Source organism: Podarcis cretensis (genome assembly GCF_951804945.1).
Source record: "Podarcis cretensis genome assembly, chromosome: 8".
Classification (NCBI taxonomy): domain Eukaryota; kingdom Metazoa; phylum Chordata; class Lepidosauria; order Squamata; family Lacertidae; genus Podarcis; species Podarcis cretensis.
In genome coordinates, this window is record NC_137177.1 from 35,174,451 (window position 1) to 35,197,377 (window position 22,927).

Consider the following 22,927-nt stretch of genomic DNA (forward strand, 5'->3'; position numbering starts at 1 on the left):
GTATTTTACTATTGCAGCTGCTGCTGCTGTTAGTCTTCTTTAGTCTGCTACGACATTCTCAAATATTAAGCAGCGTATAAATGTTTTAAATAAATAAAATAAATACACCAAGATTAGGGGGGAATGCCTTCTGGGACAGACTGTTGAATTCCAGCACCTATCGCTTTAGAAATTTACCACTTGTGAGAGTTAAGTGGTAAATTAAATATGAGGAAGGAGGCCTCATATCAGTCTCTGCCCTAGTTTTGAAAGTCTACAGGTGTCCCCCCACTTGCGAAGTGGTTACAGCCAATCGATATCAAAAATACTGGATCCAAAAATATCCACAACTAGAATGAAAGCTCTGGGGCCATCTGGAGGTTGGAGGATGCACGGAAAAGTGGCAGCAGTGGCTGCGCAACAGAGCGCAACAGCTGTTAGGCAGGGAGGCTGAGCAGCCTACGCAAAGCCCCGCTGCGCCTCCAGTTTCTTTGGGGCTTCCTCAGCCCTCACTGATGTCCTCTCCGGGCTCTGGGGAGGGTCTGCTCACAAGCCTTGAGGAATCTCCAGTTCTCTCCCACCATTTCTGGGTTTAATTAAATCATTTATTTATTACCCAGCATCACACATATACACGGTTGCGAACTAGTGGATTGTGTATAAGTGTGGGGACACCTCTATGTCTGTCCAGGGTGCTTCCACACTAAGTGATGTGCAAAATTGCCATGTGTCAATCATTTATTTTTTATGGTGCATCCACACTATGCCACCATCCTGGTGATTGTCACCCTGCATTTTCTTTTGGGGTCTACTGTCATTTCTTAGTGTGCTACCAGGTAGGTGCTTAATTTATCAACAGGTCATTTGAGATATAGCAAATGGTCTGCAGACAACAGACCATTGACATCAAATTTCCAGTAAATCCAGGTTAAGTGGGATGGGGGGGGCAGATATGGGCTGGCATTTGATTCAATAGCATTGTGCTGGGTATAACTGGCATGCATGAGGAACACCCATTCCACAAAAATCACCCATCTGGAAGCACCCTCAGATTACAGAAAATCCATAGAGAGTTTCTAGAACAGAAGCACAAGCTTGACATAAGCAAAATACCCTGGTGATCCTCTTCTGTCTTTTTTAAAGGGTGGGATTTTGATGTGGGCAGTGACTTACAGGAGACATGAATCTACCACAGCTCGGCACATTTACCTCCAGCACATTCAACTCCCACCAGCCACAGGAACTGCAGTCTAAAGCAGATGGAGGGCACCAGACTGAAGAAGGCTACACTTAAAATAGCACCCACTGCAAAGTTTAATCACCCTGTTTATTTGTTTTATTGATCTTTTCATTGGCACCAACATGCTTTTCCTGCTATAAATATTTTAAAATATTGATGAAATTCCATGTAAATGAAAGTGTGTTGTGGTTGAGTAATACTATAATCATATACTGCTTTTTTTTTTTTTTTTTTTTTAAAGGATGGGAGACTTTCTAGTCACAATTGTTAACCACATTAGCTAGAAAGACAATGACTGGAACTCTACTCAGCCCAACCCAGAAATGAAAATATAACAGGTAGGGCCAAAGTGAAGTGGGAAAGAGAGCTGCTTAATATGAGATTTATTTTATTTCTTTGTTTCATAAAATTTATATACCACTTGACTGAAAAAACAACCTCAAAGCAGTTTTCAAAAACACACAACAATAACGTCAAGAAAAATTAACAACTATACTTTAAAACATGCAAAAATTAAAATACTACTAAGCGATTAAAATTACCTCAACTTCCTAAGCATCTTGCTGAAACAAGAACACTTTTAGCAAGGCCCAAAAAAGGGTACAGTGAAGAAGCCTGCTTGATCTCAATAGGCAGGGAATTCCAAAGTGCAGTTGCTGCCACACTGGAAGACGGAGTTTTTACAAATGCTTACAAAATGTATTATGTAGCACCTATAGCAATGGCCTACAACGTTGGCCTCCACACTGAGGTAAAGCAAGGTGGCAGGGGGGGCCTTCTATCTGGAAAAGGATGCAACACAAGAATGCAGTTCAAAACCAAACAGTCTAAACAAGTCAGGGATCCAAGCTTGGCTCCCCAACATATCACCCATGGGCCATGATGTACCCACAAAAATATTCCCTGGCACCCATGCAGCACTGCACTCTGCTGCCTTTCTCAAGCTGCTCAAGAGTAGCAAGCAAGCGATGCCATCCCCATCTTCCTTCTGCTGTCCCCCACACACACACACTGTTGCCATGGCAACAGCACGACCCAATGGGAATTCAGATCCTTCATGTCTCTGGCCAACCTGACTGAGGGAGGCAGGGCAATTCTGAACCTCTGTCCAATGGGGGATATGCGAGGAGCCTGATGAACAACTTGAAAGAGGGCAGAAACTCTGGCAGAGAGTTAAGGGGAAGACCCCTATGAAGGGGCCCTTCTTGCACATAAGACTGGCAGCATTGTCAGGGGCAGGACTTTGGGGCAGAAGTTCAGGACCCCTTGCAGTGAATGAGAAGGCGGACCCCCAAATGCAGCAGGGCTGCAATGTCACATTTTGAACTCAGGCCATATTTGCACCATACGTCTAAAACACTAGGGTACCCCTGTCAAAAGTAATGGTTTCCCTCAAAGAAGTCTTGGAACTGGAGTTTATTATGTGTGCTCAGAGTTGTTAGTGTGGGGTGTCCAAGATAGAATGAGAGAAGGAAAAGGCAAGGGTATTGATAGGTTGGCAGGGGGATCTTTGGGAGGAGGGGTGAAGAAGCATCTACTATCTTCAGAGGCTCCATGCACTTCTGACAATTTGGGGGAAGAGCATTTGCCCACATTCTGATCCCACCAAGTTCAATGGAACATATCCTATACCACCACGTGGTGCTGTTGCAATGACATGGCAAAGGCGTTGGTTTTTAAAATGACAAAAAAGGAAGGGTGGGTTTTAAAAAGCTCCCAGAGCACCTCTTGGGTAGGATATTAATCTGGGGAATAATATATATATATTTACAGTAGTGCCTTGTTTTGTGGCCGGGATCCATTCCGGAGCCTCGACCACTAGCCGAAAAGGATGCAGGGCAAAGCGCCGCATCTGTGCACGCGCGCAGAGTGGTTTGCACTTCTGTGCATGCGTAAAGCACGATTTAGCGCTTCTGTGCATGCACGAGCAGCAGACCTGGAAGTAACACGTTCTGGTACTTCCAGGTTTGCCGCGGATGTTCGCTGGAATGGACGCTAGACGAGGCGGACGTTCGTGGAGGTATTACTGTAGTGGTGAATTGGGGGTAATGATAAGTGGGGGTGATTTTCTGTTATGATGTCTCTTAAGTATTGTTTTTAAGTTGTTCGTTTTTCTTACTTTGTACTTTGTAATGCTTTTAAATGCATAAGCCACATTGAATTCCAGCTTAGGAGAAAGGCAGGATATACATACAAATAATAATAATAATAATAATAATAATAATTTCAGAACAGGATCTGTGTGGGAAATTAATAATTAATTGGGGACAAATTAATTTAAGAGGGACTCAATTTGGTCTATATGTGCTGTTCTGCTACAAGAAAAAGCACTGGATGCATGCTGAGAGAATGCCTGAAGCACCAAGATTTCTAATGTTGCAAATAATATTCTTCCAATTACAAGGTGTAGAAAGACTGTACTGTACCGCACCCCAACAGCAAAGGCGTTGGCATACAGTCTTGAAAATCCTGGAAAGGGGGAGGGGATGCTTCGTGATACAGAGTCCAGCATGAAATTATAGAGCCCAAGAGTTCTGTTTTGCTAAATTTGTTTCCTGCCTTTCCATCAAAAGGCACTCTTTAAAAACTAATACATTTATGGCAGCAAAAGCTTTTGATAATAAGCAAGATCTTGCTTCAGCACATGCATGAACAATGAACTGTCAGATATTATATATTACATAGTTTTTGTTATATGCTGAAGATGCAACTGATAAATATACTTTAGGACCTGTTCTCTTTTTTGTAATCTGTTTCAATTGGTCTTGATATTGTGTTTTTAAATTGTTGTGACCTGTTCTGGGATTTCACAGTAAAGAATGGCAAGAAAAAAGGGTAGGCCAACTGTGGCAGGACAGGGTTTGGGAGTGTTCAGATGTACTACCTGTCTATCCACAGGGTGCTCATTTCTTTTTCTCTTTCAAGAAAATTATCACAATATGCTTGTCAAAGTAGTGTTGAGGACTAATTTTATTAACATATTAGAGCAAGATTTCACATTACACAAATAAAGGATGTCCCATAAAAAAAATAAATCTGTTTCTGTCTTCTTTCATCCATATATGTACACTAACTGACTTTGCCATTGGTCGGGAGTGATATAATTTGCCAAGCCTCTCTCTCTACAGATGGAGATATTATTTGCCCTCCAGTACCTCACAATGCACATTGCATTACTTTCAATTAGATGCCCATTCAGATGCTCAGTCCCATTGGCATTCTGACCCAGCTACTCCTAATTTAGCTTTCCCCAACAGAAGCTGGATTGGGACAAAAGTCTTCCAGCACAACACTAGTCAGTGATGAAAGGGCCAACACAGAGTGGCAAAGAGGGACTAGCAGACCAGTTGCCTGTGCTTGGATAAAGCTGATGGTTCCCCTCATGCACCGACAAGCAGAAACAGAAGGCTGTGAACAAGGCAACAATGGCTGCAAATAGATATTTGAAGATGGTTTCCTCTTATCCAGGCTAAACATACCCAACTCCCGCAAGCATTCCTCATAAGCTTAGTTTCCAGACCCTTTATCATCTTGGTCACCATCCTCTGCATATGTTCCAGCTTGTCAACATCCTTCTTAAACTGTGATGCCCAGAACTGGACACAGTATTCCAGATGTGGTCCAACCAAGGCAGAATAGAGCAGGATTGGGACACTATGCTTCTATTGATGCAGCCTAGAATAGCATTAGGGACGCAGGTGGCGCTGTGGGTTAAAGCCTCAGCGCCTAGGGCTTGCCGATCGAAAGGTCGGCGGTTCGAATCCCTGCGGCGGGGTGCGCTCCCGCTGTTTGGTCCCAGCGCCTGCCAACCTAGCAGTTCGAAAGCACCTCCGGGTGCAAGTAGATAAATAGGGACCGCTTACCAGCGGGAAGGTAAACGGCGTTTCCGTGTGCGGCTCTGGCTCTGGCCAGAGCAGCTTCGTCACGCTGGCCACGTGACCCGGAAGTGTCTCCAGACAGCGCTGGCCCCTGGCTTCTTAAGTGAGATGGGCGCACAACCCCAGAGTCTGTCAAGACTGGCCCGTACGGGCAGGGGTACCTTTACCTTTACCTTTAGAATAGCATTAGCTTTTTTTGCTGCCTTTCCTCTTAGGGGAGTCGCTGCACCCCCTGACCATTTTAGATGCCCTTCTCTAAAACTTTTCCAACTCTGCAATATCGTCTTTTGAGTGAGCTGTACATGGTATTCCAAATTGGCTACACCAGGTTTATGTCTTCTTCTAGCTATCTAATCTAATCATCACCATCATCTAATAATAATAACCTGAGTAGTACTTCGGGTTACAAACACCTTGGGTTACAAACTCCGCTAACCCGGAAGTAGTACCTTGGGTTACAAACTTTGCCCCAGGATGAGAACAGAAATTGTGTGCTGGCGGCGCGGTGGCAGCGGGAGGCCCCATTAGCAAAAGCACGCCTCAGGTTAAGAATGGTTTCAGGTTAAGAAAGGACTTCCAGAATGAATTAAGTCTGTACCACTGTAATAACAACAATAATAATTTTATTATTTGTACCCCACACATCTGACTGGGTTGCCCCAGCCACTCTGACCCCAAGATTTTATTCTTGGCCTGTCACTGCCAGTTCAGACCCCATGAGAAAACATATGTGAGATTAAGAATCGTTGCCCCAACATGCAGCATTTTACACTTGTTTGCACTGAATTGCATTTGGCATTTCACTGCCTGTTTACTCGGTTTGGAGAGGTCCTTTTGGAGATCTTCACTATCTCTTTGTGTTTTAACGATCCTGAACAATTTAGTATCTTCAGCAAACTTGGTCACCTCACTGCTCACCTGTAACTCTAGATTGTTTAAGTACAGGCTAAAAAGCACAGGTCCCAATACTGATCCTTGGGGTACTCCACAAGACAGCCACATTGCCAAAAAAGAATCCCCATAATTCCAATTTTGTGGGGGGATGCGAAGGAGAGAAAAGGATTCATGCTGAATTGCAACAAGCAACTGATATCCCAGAAAAACTCTCCAGTTGGGAGCCGTTAAGCTCTAGCCAAGCTCATTCTCACTGACTAGTCCCCCCCCCCCCCCGCTCCAGGGCTGATAGCTGTTCTCATCTAGAGTCTGTGAAGCAGCAGAGACCCTGAAGCACTTCCTGGGCACCAAAAATACAGGTTCACATAGGCCCACTGCCATCAACCCCTCCAGTTCTTCCATCCCCTTCTTTCTCTGTACAGCAACACCATCTAGTGTTCACAGACAACAAAGATCCCTCACATCAAATGTGGAGTTGTTTTTTGGTGGGGTGGGGAATCAATACCTTTTCCAGCAGTATATGTAAGATTTTGAAGCCAACAACCTCAAAATCAGCCTTTGGCAGCCTGGTGCCCTCCAGATGACCTTTAAATTGATTTGTCTGTAAGCCCACTCTGGGAGCCTTTTGAGATGAAGAGTGGGGTACAAATGTTTAAATAAATAATAAATAATAAATAAATATCCCTTATAAAATACCATTATAAACAATGCAGAATGACACTAAAAATGACTGGCTCATCTTAAAAATTTAAAGGCCTGAATATAACCTTGCCATCCTGAATCCTGAATGTGGTCTCCAGGCACTGTCCAGACCCAAACCTGATTAGCTTCTGCAGGGGGTTGGCTTCGTGATCTCTACACTTGGGAATATGTTGCGGCCCAGCCTGGGCGAATCCTCCTTCACACCCAATGTGGCAGACGGAATGATCCGTGATAATCTCCAGCCCCAAGTCCCAGCGTTTCTGGGATTTCCAAACTCTTTGTGGGCTCTTTCTTGGTTTAAAATGTTGGCCTGTATCTAATAAGTAAGGATTTGCAGTATATGTGTAGATGTCACTTGTTTTGGTATGTACTGTGCCTTCTTCAAAAAGAGGAATTGTGTGTGTGTTTTAAAGAAAAGAGGCTTCTAGTCCACACCTAACAGCCATGAGGAGGGCATCTACTTTGATAAAATCGGATTCAATGGCACACTCACTCACTCACAGTTGCCATCAAATCTGCCCCACTTCCTAGCAAAAGTGAACCAGGTTTCCATTGGTGGGAGGAGACAGTGTGGGTGGAAGGAGGTGTCCGCAGATGGATTGCCAACAGTACCATGTATGCAGATTGTAGGGCACAATGTTCAGCCCATGGGGAGCATTTCTCCCAGTCAGGCCTGGCACTCAAAACACAACTGTCCCAGCAGAATGCCACAGAGAGGAAAACCTTACATCCATCAGACAAAAGGGTGGAGACAAATATCTATTTACTCAGTTCTACAGGAAACACATGAGCTACCAGAACTACTCAAGAGAATGGCATGACTGATCCCCTGGCCCAATTGGCATCCCATAGGAGTTTCTGACAGCCTTCCCACACAAGGACCACCACCCAGGCATACCAACAGCAAGGCGACACACCTGTCACTCTATCACAGCAGAGTTCATGACGAAACAGTTGCTATGCCTGAAGGCACTTCTCAACTGACACCATCCAGGTGTTGTGGGGATCATCCAATTATAAAATATAACCATTTCTTGCAACCAAATATTGAAAAGCATGCAGCCAATAATGTGCATGATGTAACTTGCTTGCAAATTTATGGGCCGACAAAGGAGAGAAATGGAAAGACCTTGGCTCAGTTTCCCCCCCTCTGCCATAGACTCTGCATGTGGCCTTGAGCAACACATGGGCCAGCTGTGAAATGGAAATAATGTTCTCCTTATGGCTGCACTAGGAATATAGTATTATTTGCCTTCTCCCATACCAGGGGTAGGAAACCTCTGGCCCTTTAGGTGTTGGACTCCAGCTCCCATCAGCCAATTAAGGATGATAGGCACTGCAGTCCAACAACATCTGGTGGACCAGAGGCTCCTCATCGCTGTCCTATGACAAAATTACTTTGTAAAAACAAATAACCACCAACACAAGTATTGAGATGTTCAGACCCTAAGCAGAGATCCAAACTCATCTACCAAGCTGAGGAAGCACAGCTGCCTCAGATGCTGAACAAAAATCCTAGGATTTTTTGTGACCTCCTGGATTAATTACAGAAAATTATTTTGGGAGGAACACTGTCCTATTAATGTGGGATCACAACATCCCTCCTTCAAAGACAGTAATTTCCAGATTCCATCCCCACCCCACCCAAAAACAACTCCAAAGATCTCCAGCTCAGCTAAGCAAACAACAGCCTTCCCAATTACTTCACTGCCGATCAAAAGGCCTGTAACATGCTCACATGGTCAGTCATTAATGGATGAATTATGCAAACAATCAGCGAGAGCAGCTGCATATTCTCTAACATTCTGGTCTCCATGACACTAGGATATGCTAACAGACCAATCAGGATTCATCATGAAATGCAGACCTCACCCTACAGATGTTGAATTGAGCTGGATCCCGGATGCAGTATGCATCTCTTTCTGTCTGATGTTCAAAGATGAGAGAAACCAACTTCTTACCTGGAAGTGCAAGATGATGGTCCAGATCAGCCCCAGTGTCAGCTTGGGGTTCCCATCCGTTATGTCGTCATTGCGAATGTTCACCAGCTTCACCTGGAAGGCAACCAAACATGAAGATGTGGTGAAAAAGCAGAGAGTACTGGCTGCTGCCTCATTGCCTAGGACAGCCTTCCCCACCCTGGTGCCCTCCTGATGTTTTGGAATACAACTCCCATCAGTCTTGCTGATGAGTTGTAACTGAAAACACAGGGAAGGCACAAAGATGGGGAAGGTTGACAGCCTTGGGACCACGGAGTCATCATGCTGGCTTAGATCAAAGGCGCATACAGCCCATCTGGAGGTCCATGCAACCCCAGGTGCCTGCAGGAAGACCACAAGCAGGGAAGGCAGCATGGCAATACCCATGCCACAAGCATGTGAGCACAGGAAGCTGCCTTATACGGAGCCAGATTATTGGCCTATCTAGCTCAGTAAAGTCTTTTTTGACTGGCAGCAGCTCTCCGGGGTCCCAGGAAAAGGCCTTTCCTTGTCTGGGTACAAGATATTAACTGCAGGTGCTGAGGATTCAGCCTGAAACCCTTTGCACAAATTGCATATAGATTCATTATTTTACTATTTATTAAGTATATTTAGTGTGGCGGCAACAACTCTGCCTATTGATATCAGGCAGTCACATTTGCTGTGTTCTTTCTGGCACTTGCTGAAGGCATTCTCTTATTTAGACTAGCTTAAAAAGGTAAAGGTAAAGGTACCCCTGCCCGTTCGGGCCAGTCTTGCCAGACTCTAGGGTTGTGTGGCGGGAGCCAGCGCTGTCCGCAGACACTTCCGGGTCACATGGCCAGCATGACAAGCTGCATCTGGCGACCCAGCACAGCACACGGAACGCCGTTTACCTTCCCGCTGGTAAGCGGTCCCTATTTATCTACTTGCACCCGAAGGTGCTTTCGAACTGCTAGGTTGGCAGGCGCTGGGACCAAACGACGGGAGCGCACCCCGCCGTGGGGATTCGAACCACCGACCATGCGATCAGCAGGTCCTAGGCGCTGAGGTTTTACCCACAGCGCCACCCGCATCCCCAGACTAGCTTATCCAGACTAGCTTATCCAGATGTTAATTTATTTTAGTCTATTCTATTGTGGTTCTAACTTTCTGTATGTCTTAAATTATGGCTGTCATTTTTTAAGTGGTAATTTTATTGCTTTGGTATTTTTTATATACAAATGTTATGAAATAAAATAAATAGATATTTATTATACATGACAAGGGATCCTCTGTTCCTCTGTTCCTTTGAATTGCAGGGAGCTGCACTAGATGAACCTTGGGCTCCATCCCAGCTCTGGGGTATATGCGCTCAAACAAGTCTAACCCCACTTCCTTATGGTATTAATACTGCTTCTGGGCATAGCTGTCAACGTTTCCCTTTTTTTAAGGGAAATTCCCTTATTCCGAATAGGATTCTTCGCAAGAAAAGGGAAAAGTTGACAGCTATGCTTCTGGGTATTACTGCTGCTATACCATTCATTTCTACTTGTTTGTTATCTCCCCCAAATATTTTCCCCAAAATGAATATGGAGGCCTCATTTATTTACCATGACTAATAGCAGTTGCCAGACATCCTCCTTCAAAAGTTGTCCGCTCTCTTTAAAGCCATTGTGGTAGCAAGCCCCTGAAGTCAGTACTATTCAAAGTAAAGAGTTCTGACATGGTGAGTCGCACTAGGAAGGGAACAAGGCCCCACTTTCATCTCTGGAGGCTTTTCTCTTTCACTGGGCCAACCTGGCGCCTTTAGGAGGCAGGTTCTCTCCCTCCCTCCTTGTTATGCTTTAATTCTGTTCAAATGCATAATGCCTATATAGCGTGTGCCAATATTAACACTAAAAAATAGGCCTGCTCAGTGTTTGCTCCTGATATGATATTCTTGCATTTTCTCTTACATCAAGGTGTTACTAATGCCAATAGCCTGGTGTAGCTCAACAGCGCCACCTAGAGTGTCTGGGATTTCTGGACCCCTACTGTGAAGAAGGAACAAGCATATCCTAGCGGCAGAAAAACAACAAACAACAAAAACTGTTGGAGAAAATACTGTTGGAGAAAATAAAAAAAGGAAACCACAAGCCATCAGCTCCTTGCATTTTGATCACAGCAAATTTGAAATTGGTGTTTCTTGAGACTTCTCAGGCTCTGAGAAATATGTGTGTAACTATAGACTGGCCATGTTGAAAATCCTGGCCCATAAGAGTCGCTGTCCTGTCAGCAGATTTGGGTGTGTTTGTGTGTCTGGTTCCTATGTCTGGTCCCTGTGGCCCTATTACATACTCAAGAAGACAATTTTATAGAAAAAATGGTACTTTTTATTAATTACAGGATGTTTTTAATGACAATACAGCATCATATACAGTGGTACCTCGGGTTACATACACTTCAGGTTACATATGCTTCAGGTTACAGACTCCGCTAACCCAGAAATAGTACCTCAGGTTAAGAACTTTGTTTCAGGGTGAGAACAGAAATCGTGCTCCGACGGTGCGGCAGCAGCGGGAGGCCCCATTAGCTAAAGTGGTGCTTCAGGTTAGGAATAGTTTCAGGTTAAGAACGGACCTCCAGAACGAATTAAGTACTTAACCTGAGGTACCACTGTAATTCTTTTCCTTTGTGGTATAGTAATTTGAGTGTCACATTTGGACCTGGGAAACCAGGGTTTGAATCCCCACTCAGCCATGAAGCTCACTTGGTTACCTGGGGCTGGTCACTGCCTCTCAGCCTAACCTATCTCACAGGGTTGTTCAGCGGATTAAATGAGGATGGAGCCTGGTGCCGATGACACCAAGATTGCAGGTTCGATCCCTATGTGGGGCAGCTGCATACTCTTGCACTGCACTGGGTTGGACTAAATGATCCTCAGGGCCCCTTCCAACTCTGATTCTATTATATGATTAAGGGGGAAACCATGGATGTCACCATGAGCTCCTTGGGGGGGGGAGTGGGATAGAAACGCAATAAATATAATAATAATAATAATAATAATAATAATAATAATAATAATAATAATAATAATAATAATAATTTGATTCTTCCTCTTCCTTTCTTTCCCTTTAATTTTTTATCAACCATAATCCTAACCTCTTTTTTTAAAATCTAAAATTCTGATTTATCACTTTCAAAAATCTAAAGGAGTACAGTATAAGGAATGTTATGATGAAACAACTATGTTATCTGAAAATGCCTATCAAAAGGTGTTCCTGAGAATCAATGAATGAATGAACACACACCCACACACCTTGGTTTTTTAAACTACATCCCTTCATGTGTGCAGACTCAACTCAGTGTCTACCCTCTCCCTCTGTATATGCCTTCCTTTACCCCTCCCCCTCTCTTCCTCTGCTCCTCAACCTCTATGCAGATTTCAAATGGAGGCACCTGTGCAGAGCATAACCAACCAGCAAGTTGAGTGGTAGCTCTGCAGCCTCTAAAACTCCTCAGCTATAGGACACACATGTGCAGGCATTTGAGAGTGCACATCAGCTGGCAAGTCTTCAATGCTGCCCCTAGCATTAAACATGGAAAGAATCCCTCAAATAACCATGTACGGTAAATACACAAAGCTGCTATTGGTCTATTTGGCCCAGTGCTGTCTAACTCAGCCTTTGTCAGCCTGGTGCCCTCCAAATGTTTTGGACTACAATTCCTGTCAGCCCCAGCAAAAACATCTGGAGGGCACCAGGGGGGAAGGCTGGCCTAACTGGACGACCAGCAGCAGCTTTCTAATGTATTTCTCAACCTCATTACTGGAGGTCCTCAGAGATGGTAGTGACTGAATCTGGGACACAACATGCACGGACCACATGCTCTAGCACTGAACAAATAGTTCCCCTTCAAGTTCCACTGCTCTGAACAGTGGGGAGTGGCTTTGCAATAGGATCCGGGAACCGCCTCTCCATGAGTGCACTGAGGTCCCTGCTTTGTTTCAGATATCCCATTTCTCCAAGGGCCTCTGCCCATATATTTCACGGCAGTGTTTTGGAGCTGCCTTTCGCCAATCTGATTTAGATTGCTTATCCCTTCACCGCCTTCCATGCTATCTTTGAAAAAATCTGCCGACCACGTAAGACGCAAGCCCAAACTTGCTCACCCCACCCTCTGCATTACACAACCAACCCAGTTAATAAAACCTCAGACCACAACTGCCTCAGGACCTGACACTGGAGGAAATGCTTAGTTTATCCACAGAGTTTTGGAACAGGGGTGGAGGGTGGGGGCACAGGGAGAGGCTTCAAAGGTGAAATGCTTCTTCAAAGCCCAACCAATGACTGAGGAATAGTTGACAATGATGCTCTCTTGCACCGTACCCCAAAATGTGCTCACAATGGATGTCTGAACCATTGATCACAAACATCAACTGCATTATGGTCCATAATCAACTCTGAAGTTCAGCCGAAACTTGCAGAACTGTGACTTGCATTCATAAGGATTTATTGGCCCTGAGAACAGTGATAGTCGAGGGTGGTGCAGTAGGGAAAGAAGACCTGGCCTCATGCAAAGTAGAGCTTAGGGACTCAAACTGTCTCAGTGCCAAAATATGTGCCTTTCCATCTTAAATCTTCTCCTCTCCCATCCCTCAAAGACTGCCCACACCCTGCTGAACAGAAGCCCTTAAAACCCAAATTACTGCTGCCACCGAGAGCACCAGAATGTTTAGGTACAGCAAGGACCAACCCAGGAGCTTGCAGGCCAGGGGCACCTTCCTGCCTATGAATATTCACTGGGAGGCACTTTCGATGTACCATTTTTGATAGCAGCTTTTGTTGCTGTGGTCTCTATTTTGATAATTTTTTTAAGACTGTTTTTATTGCAGTCTTTTTTTAAAAAATGAATGTTTCACACTATTTTATGTAAGCAATTCAGGTTGAGTTTTTTGGTGGGTCTTTTAAAAAAATAATATATACATCTTGTTAATAATCTCCGTTGGTAGCTTGCAAGTAATTCAAGCCAAGATAGGAAAGTTACAGACCAGAAGTTGAGGCAATCATGTGATTCTGGTCAACCAACTCTGTGGCACTGCCAGCTAGAAAACTCCAGCATCTATGACACTCCACAGCGACAGGAAAATCATTGCTGCATTAATGATTTCCACAAAGGGTTGGGAGAGACTCTCTGCCTGAAACCCTGGAGAACTACTGCTGCCAACCAGTGTTGCCAATACTGAGCTAGATGGACCATAGAAAGGCATCTTCCTATGTTCTCAGTAAACAGCCAACATAGTCTAACCTCCCTGCAAATAAATCAGAATGAATAAATGGGTTGTGTGGAAGTGACACAAGACACGAGTGTTTCCTCAGACACGAGTGTTTCTGGGCAGGGATGTGCAGAGAAGCACCCAAGCACTGTTCACTGAACACTGAGCATCCATTCTGACTTGCTTGTATTGAGTCAAGCAATTGTTATACTTTCCAGTTCATTTCCCAAATGGCTTTCAGGGGGGTGGGAAAGCAGGTTTGCCGCACAGGAACACGAATCCAACTTTAATTGTACAACCTGAATTTGCTGATGTGCGACTGAATCCCACCCGAAAATGGCCACAGGCTAGAAGCACCGAAGAGTGATCTGAGGATTCACAACGGTTCTTGGAGGCTGTATGTTTCTTACCCTGGAATTATGGGGTACTTGGGGTGGTTCTTCTGTTTTTTATAGCCCTGCATACAATGTGCCTCAACAAGCAATTTCTCCTGCCCTTTGAAATAACAAGATGGAGGAGGCTTTTCTGAAGCGTCTGTGTGGAGGAACCAGCTACCAAGAGCCTCCAGCAAGACTCTGCTGCTCCTTTTAAACACTGGGCGAGGAGCTATCATTAAGCTGTTAACACTCCCCAGGGCAGGGCACGTGCCTTCATCTAAGCCAGCAGGCCCCAGGGAGTCAGGGTAATAAATCTCACCTCCGTTCCTCACCCTTGTCATCATCTTCCTTTTAGAACAGAAGCATCAGGACAGAACAAGCAGGAAAAGGAGGCGCTGCCTGAGATCGTGGGCAGAGTTTCGTCAGCGAATGCAGAACCACCTTGGTCTGCGCTGCTTCGGCACACTGACAAGACAGTGCTTCCACCCACCCACCCATTTGTAACAGCCCTGAGACAGGCATATTAAGTCAGCTCACACAGAAACAGGGAGACACTCCCAGTTCCGTCCAAGGAATTGTCACACAAACTGCTACAGTTTCCCCCAAACAATCCTGGTTATAATATAATATAATATAATATAATATAATATAATATAATATAATATGAGAATATATTACAATACAGTGGTACCTCGGGTTAAGTACTTAATTCGTTCCGGAGGTCCGTACTTAACCTGAAACTGTTCTTAACCTGAAGCACCATTTTAGCTAATGGGGCCTCCTGCTGCTGCCACGCCGCCACAGCACGATTTCTGTTCTCATCCTGAAGCAAAGTTCTTAACCTGAAGCACTATTTCTTGGTTAGCGGAGTCTGTAACCTGAAGCATATGTAACCTGAAGTGTATGTAACCCGAGGTACCACTGTATAATATATTCTTTATACCCCGCTCATCTGGCTGCGTTTCCCTAGCCACTCTGGGCAGCTCCCAACAGAAAATTACTAATAAAAAAGCGACAATGTCAAACATTAAAAACTTCCCTAAACTGGGCTACCTTCAGAAGGAGGCCGTTAAGATGGCAAGTCTTGGTCCAGCTGGTGCCCCCCAGGTGTTTTGGACTACAACTCCCATCAGCCCCAGCCAGCATGGCACCCGGGGCCAATGGGAGTTGCAGTCCAAAACATCCAGAGGGCACTCTTGCCATTCAATTTATCTGAAGACCAGCCTAGTGTCCTTTTCTCACAGTGGCCAACCAGATGCCTGTGGGAAACCTGCAAGCAGGATCAGAGCACAAGAGTGTCTCCCTTCCTGTGGTTTCCAACAGCTGGTATTCAGAAGCACTGCCACCTCCAAATGCAGAGGCAGAGCATACCCAGCTTGGCTAACAACCATTGACAGCCCTCCCTTCCATGAAAGGTGTGTTGGGGAGGGGTCTTACCTGCCGCTGCTTCAGGAAATCCAGGGCAATCTGCACGTTCTGGAGTCGGTGGAAGCGCATCCGGCCCTTTTCCCGTGGCTGAAAGAGACACAGAGCAGACTCAACTCAGGCACCCCTTGGAGCAAGGCACAAGGACTCATCTCCAGCCAGCCGGCAAACCTTTTACTCCATCACTCCAGGAAAAAATGTGAATCTACTTGAGTGGTCTCCTGACACCCACACTGTGTACTCCCTTCAATCTGCCTCCTCACTTTCTCTTAGGGACCTGAGCATGGGCTACGAATGCAAGTGTGGTTGCACAGCTCAAAAGAAGACCAGACCCTCAGCAGATGACAGGCCTCTTTGCTTTTGTTCTCAGGTCTGCAAATGGCCCAAGCAGGAGTTAAAAGCTTTCATTCGAAAAGGTAGGAAGAGCAAAGCAACTGGACAGAGAAAGATGGCTAGGAAAGAGGCAAGCAGGTCAACAGCTGATAGCAGGGGCTCCTGTTTTTCATTTGTAAAAATGTCACAATCAACAGGTGGGCAAAGCACACCTTAGCTTGAGAACACTTACAAATGGTAGCTTTTTGTTGGAGGACCCAACAAGTTGAACACAGTTGCCAATCATGAGCTCCATAAGCCTCCTGTTTGTGTTCCCAGCCTATCTGGGACTTGCAAAAAACAGGGAAAGGTGGCCAAGGACCTGTCAGGGCACAGGGCATGGCGACAGGTGGGCTGCGTTCAGCTTAGTGGATCAAGCCAGAGAGAATGCTAATCCAATTCCAGCTTAGCTTCAAACAGAGTTGCATACAAAATACAAGAACGAAGAACTAGCATGGTGGCAACTGGCTGCACTCCCAACCTGTATGAGGTGCTGGGCCTTGTTTCACAGAAAAAGGGCACCCCCAGGGCTCACATGTTCCCCAGCTGAGCTGGAGGGTAACTCAGGGCCAAACAAAAAGAGATGGCAGAAACCCACAACTGCATTTTGGTGAATCACAGCCCAGAGGAGGAGCAGATCCAGACTGGGCCTATCATGCTGAGAAAGAGGTTAGGGGTATATAAACCTTTCCCCTGTTCAATGTTTTCCAGATGAAAACCAGCTGCTGCTTTTGGAAACACGGACTGTGCCCCTAAGAGGGCAAACAGGTACTTCAGGTGGAGGTATTATTGGAAAGAGAGCACCAGGAAAACAATGAGCTCCAGATTGCTCTGCCCACAACAGCGGTTTTTGACCAAATTTTAAAGAGTCAGGAAACCCAGTAAGAAACCACCTCTGTCTCTCATCACCAGGACACCTGAAGACAACTTCAACAGCCTTTAGAGTAGAACAGAAATAGCAGGGTGGGGTGAGTGGGGTCAAGAGAAAATGTGGGTCAAAGGGATTGCATTGTTCTGCATGCACCAAGGGAAAGTAACCCAGCAGCTTTCAGACACCGGCGCCAGCCCAAGACAACTGAGCAATTCTGCTGCGCGATTCCAGGGTTCATGGAGAATGTTGGGATCTTGGCGTCTCATGCTACCCTTAAAAATATGGGTTGCCCATGTAGTCGGGGCCCCTAAATGTTGTCAAGCCTATGGTCCAAGTGCCTTTTGGCCCATGTGGCAAAGTGTGGCTGCCTCCACCCAGATGGCTCCTGGGCAATTATGCTGCAGCAACTGCAGCAGTGAGGAGGGAGAGATAAACAGCCAGAATGAGGAAGAAGCAGAGACCAAAGGAAGCTTTCTAAGTCAGAAGATAGCCTGACAGCAAGGAAGCAAAAGGAGTGGGTGACCCCAGAAGGGGCAGGCAGCAGAGAACACAGCAACTTGTACTAAAACCATTGTTTTTAACTCCTTCTGCTGAGCTGGCCACAAAAGAACCCCCAGTACTTCAAAGCACAGAAGAAGCCAGATTTAGAAAGACCATTCACAGGCTGTATACACACCATGCCTTTAAAGCACATTATTTTCCTCAAAGAATTCTGAGTACTGTAGTCTGTTAAGGGTTGCTGGGACTTGGAACTGCAGTGTGCAGAATTCTTTGAGGGAAAGGATGTGCTTCAAATGTGGCTTAATCGTATAGTGTGTTCAGGATACCAAAAAATGCTCTCTTTCTAAAGATGTTCCACCCAACTCTGCTCTGGCCCCTCATACATGGAAGGCACATGCCTTCTTTTGTTTCACTCCACCTCATGGGGTGCAATCCCTTCCCCACAACTCGTTGCTGACAGACAAACTACTTGTGCGCAAGTGTCAGGATCCCATCCTCTGCAAGAACATTTCAAAGGAACAATGTGGTTCAAACACGGGCAAGCAAAAAGCATGCAGTTACATTTTACTCTATGGAAACTTATGGAGGCATAAGACACCTTCTGGAAGGACAAAGGTGGTCTGCCTCCCCAAACAGAAAAGAGACTGCCTTCATTGGACTTCCATATTAATCATAAACAGTTATTTTCTACTTGTGAGGCGGTGAGGAAGAGATTTGACATCCCCATGTGCCTGGGATGTACATGTGCTCACAAGAACATAGAACACATGCAAGCCCATAACATGTTTGTTGAAGTGTGCAGGATCTGCTGTACTTAAGACAGACCATCATGCACTCACACCTTGTGGGTTAGTATCAACACACTCAGTTACCGGCACCAGAAAACATGTACAGATAATCCAGTAGATGTTTAAAACCCAGTAGAAATCGACCCCACACAACAGAGAGATGAAAGGGGGAGGGGACAAAATCAGCACTGTGTGAAGAGGAAGAAAAGGTCACCTTTTTTTGGGGGGGGGGATTGCTTTAATTTCACTGGGCAGCAAAATTGGGCTAGCATACTTGTGGCTAAGCGTTTGTATAAGGCAGCCTTTACCAAACTGCCGCCATCCAGTTGCTTTCAACTACAACTCCCATGAGCCCCAACTAGAAGAGTCATACTGGCTGTGGCTCCTGGGAGTTGTAGTTAATAATAGCTAGAGCATGGGTAGGCAAACTAAGGCACAGGGCCCAGATCCGGCCCAATCGCCTTCTAAATCAGTGTGTTTTTACATGATTAGAATGTGTCCTTTTATTTAAAATGCATCTCTGGGTTATTTGTGGGGCCTGCCTGATGTTTTTACATGAGTAGAATGTATTATTTTATTTAAAATGTATCTTTGGGTTATTTGTGGGGCATAGGAATTCGTTCATTTTTTTTCTTCAAAATATAGTCCAGCCCCCCATAAGCTCTGAGGGGCAGTGGACCGGCCCCCTGCTGAAAAAGTTTGCTGACCCCTGAACTAGAGGCACCTGGCTGGTGTCAGGAGAGAAAAGACAGGAAGCAACATGGTTGCACACTCTTCTCATGAGCCCACTGGATCAGGCCAACGACCCATCTAGCTCCCCAATGTGGATTCCAGTCACTGCATTCAGAAGCATTACTGCCTGCAACTGTGGAGGAATAGCACAGCCATCCTGACTAGGAGTCATGGACACCCTTAGCCTCCAGTCCCCTTCTCAAGCCATCTTACTTGGTGGCCATCACCGTCTCCTGCAGGAGAAAGTTACAGAGTTCAACTATGTCCAAGTAAACACCAACTGAGAGAATGCATATGGGGTTTTTTTTTTTTTGATATCCAGTGTTACCCCCAATGAATTCTTTAGGATAGTTTATTATCTATAGTCAATCAAACCTTTAGGATTTATTTTTTTAATTTAAAAAAAAATTAATAAAGCAAAAAGGGCAATGGGATACGAATTTCTGGTATTAAATACTTTAAAAAAAAAACAAACTTGAATTTATTTCTTGCCTTTCTTCACTCAGAGGAGCATAGGAAGCTACCTTATACTGAGTCAGACCCATCGGTCCATAAAGCTCCATATTGTCTACACTGACTGGCAACAGCTCTCCAGGGTTTCAGGCAGGGCTCTGTCCCAGCCCTTGCTGGAGATACCACCAGGCATTGATCCTGGGATCTCCTGCCACTGAGCTATGGCCCTTCCCAAGGGAGCATACACCTAGGTCCCAGATGGTCACCCACCCAGGCAATGACCAGGCCCATGCCTGCTTATAGCTTGAGCAAGGTCTCACGTGCCTTTAGAGTCCATCAGTGTTAAGAATCATTCTCTGTTTCTCAAAAGACAGCCCAGGTGATCCCTGCCCAAAACCTCAGGTACGCCTGGATTATCTGAGCGTGCCCCGGTGCCAGTTGTTGTTAACGCTGCTCCAAGGAGGACTTTGACCTACTGCGTCACCATCCTCCTCATCCTCCTCCTCTTCGCACTCTTCGCTGCTCGTGCGACACCAGGACGGCACTTTCACCAGCCGAAGGGACTTCTGCCCTGAGGATTCCTTTTGCTAGCAACCATTGCGGACAGACAATGACACCGAGTAGAAGAAAATGGCACACATACACACACACCCTCAAAAGAAAAGGAAAATGCAGCACACACAAAATGCACAGGGAGGAGGAGGGGAAACACCAACAACAGGGTTCTTTTCCCTTCCTCCTCAAATAAAATAATAATAATAATAATAAATAATATAGATATTTCCACTGCAAACTGAAGCAGAGTGAGGGCGCTGGCTGGGAAGGGAACCAACCCACATCTGCTGAACCTTAAGTGAGACCTAGAGGAGGTCCCTGCTTTTGAAAACAGAAGAGCCTGTGATGCAGAAACAGCTTTGGGACAAAACATTTAGACCACAGCTCAGTGGGGAAGAATATGGTAGGTCTACAGAAGGTACCAGATTCAGTTCCTGGTGGTCTCCAGCCTAGACCAGCATTACAGGGTGGCACAAGGTAGCACCATTGTAATAAAATACACCTGTGCGTCCATGTCTTGTGAAACAGGAAGCCTATATCCCCCTGGTTAGGAGTTTGAGGAGCAGGATAATTTTGCTTTGATTGCTAAAAGGAAGAGTGGCTAAAGGGGTCGAGGGGGTCCTGGAAACTCACCAGTTTGACACCAGAGAGGACCTCCAGCAGAGAGATGAGGTTGTGGCCATCTCGCAGGTCCTCGTAGAGGTCGTTGATGTGCTTGCGCACCTGTAGGACCAAAATGGAAGAAGACACCTGTTCAGATGCTCTGCCTGAGGAATGTCCCAGGCAATGCAGCAACACAAAGCAGTGGGCACCTCCTGCTGCCCATTGGGTTTGTTGGGTAGTGATAAGAAAAACTCAAGAGCAAGAGGAGGAGGAGCAGGATTCATGGCAATATTCCATTTTGCCATGACTACAGCCCATTTTGCGCTAACTACAGAAAAGTTAAAAGATCACCCACCACCACTAAGCTCTGTGCTAGGCATTTCAAACTTCAAAGCCTGTTTTTGCTGCCTTAAGAACTAAGAGCATGCTACATCTTCAAAAAAAGAAAAGAATCCACACTACTATTATCAGTACTGAGAATAGGGATATATGCATAACGAAAGCCCCAGAGCCTTTCAAAACTGAGCATATGCCATGGGGCAAACAATAAATAAAGGAGGAGAGAATAATCTAACAAGCTCTTGCTGGGTGCTAAGCAGTAGCAGCCAGCAGAGTGGGTTGCCTCCTGACATCAGCATCACTGCAGCTTACCTGGAGGCAGCCAGGGCAAGAGAGGGTAGTGGGGAATTTGGGGCTGTGCAGATGCAAGAGCAGGAGCATGCGGCTGGCTCTGCCAGTGTACCTGTGCAGTGCCAACCTCACTGCCATGGTGCCCAGGTAAACTGCAGCAACACCTGTGTTGGGAGGGTGGTTCTGCCCCACCATGCTGGCTGCTGGTAGTGATAAGATAGAATCAGAAACAGCAACGTGCTTACCTTCATCAGGTGCTTATTCACCCATTTGGTGAAAGTCTTTTTCTGGACCCGATCCCGTTCATCTGTTAAAAAGAGCAGAGAGAGAGAGAGAGAGAGAGGCCTAAGTTAGCAAATCAGTCACCTGGAAAAACAAAGAGCATTTCGTGTTGCAGGTGACAAGCAGCAGCATCACAAGCTTTTCTCGGAGCTGATGCATGCCTTCAAGGGCACTTAGGGAGAGGCCGAACCATGCACACACAGACACAGGTTGCCTTCTCGAACGAGGGTCTCAAGCTGTACCTTTTGCTGCCTTTCCTGAGCGCAGAGGTTTTATAAACGACATAAACCAAGTGCATTTATCGGTTGTAAGAAGCTACCCTTCTAGAGCCTAAAACAATGCAGGCAGTTAGCGGCTTATTCTTTCACTGTATTTTGGTTCATTGGATTTTAGGGATTTAACATTTATTTTAGGCCCTCAAGCTCAACCCAAGGGCACCTGAAGCTTTTTTTAAAAAAGGAAAAAAAATCCAAGCACCCCGGACTATTGATACATCTCAAATGAAAACACACAGAGTGTGGGGGGTGAGGGCTCTGCTCTCAGCACCCTTCCCACCTTGGAGCAGATGCCCACCAGTTCTGTGCTACAAGCAACTCCCTCCCCCAGCCAACTCCCTCCCTCCCAATGTTTGGGAGATAATCAAAGCCGTTTGAGTCCAAGTTTTCAATCCAACTTCAGTGTGAAACGTAGGGCCATCCCCACAGCCCAGGTCAACCCAGAGCACATTGTGCAGTAGGGTGGGGGACACCACCAGAGGACCCTTGCAGAGCAAACAACTCCAGGCAACTTCAGCAAGGAAGCCAAGCCGCACACCAAATCCAAGGTTTACCAACTCCATCTTCACTAGCAAATTCATGCTATATAAGTATTTCCCTCATCAACACCCCAAACAGACCCTGAAAGGGGACAAAGGCTACATATTAAAAGGTCTACAATGCTGTCAATAATGAGCAGTGCTTTTTTTGTGAGGCTACTCACAAACATTGATTATGAGACTCCAGACTAATTTAAAATTAAAATGAGAGCCAGATAAAGCCAAAACACCACACATCTTGGCCTGGTTACTGGAAGTGACACACTCCTTGTTACTCTCTAACAATTCCCTTTCCTGCCTCTCCTCCTTCTCTCGTGTTGCCCAAGTTCACAGAATGATAGGATTGTAAAGTAGGAAAGCATCCATGACAGATGGCCATCCAACTTCTGCTTAAAAACCTCCAAGAAAGGAGACTCCATCAGCCTTATGAAACCAGGTGCATTCCAGATGTTTTAGACTACAACTCCCATCAGTTCCAGCCAGCACAGCTAAATTATATTGGGGTTGATGGGAGTTGTAATCCAAAACATCTGGAGTGTACCAAGTTGGAGAAGCCTAATTTATACTTTGAGAAGGGACCTACTATTGTTCTCTGCTTAAGCTGATCTATAAAGATCCATGGGCATTGGTGCCCTGT

The 22,927-nt window shown here is 45.6% G+C and overlaps 1 protein-coding gene across 8 annotated transcripts in view; it reads right to left on the reverse strand.

Moving 5' to 3' along the window:
* MACF1 (microtubule actin crosslinking factor 1) overlaps positions 1-22,927 on the reverse strand; it is a 302,261-nt gene that overhangs the window by 178,978 nt on the left and 100,356 nt on the right. For all 8 annotated transcript variants that reach the window (XM_079988578.1, XM_079988577.1, XM_079988586.1 and 5 more), the window contains 4 exons: positions 21,440-21,501; positions 20,595-20,684; positions 15,702-15,779; positions 8,655-8,747 (listed from right to left, as the gene is read on the reverse strand). In XM_079988578.1, coding sequence (XP_079844704.1) covers positions 8,655-8,747; positions 15,702-15,779; positions 20,595-20,684; positions 21,440-21,501 — 323 coding nt within the window. The remainder of the gene's footprint in view (positions 1-8,654; positions 8,748-15,701; positions 15,780-20,594; positions 20,685-21,439; positions 21,502-22,927) is intronic.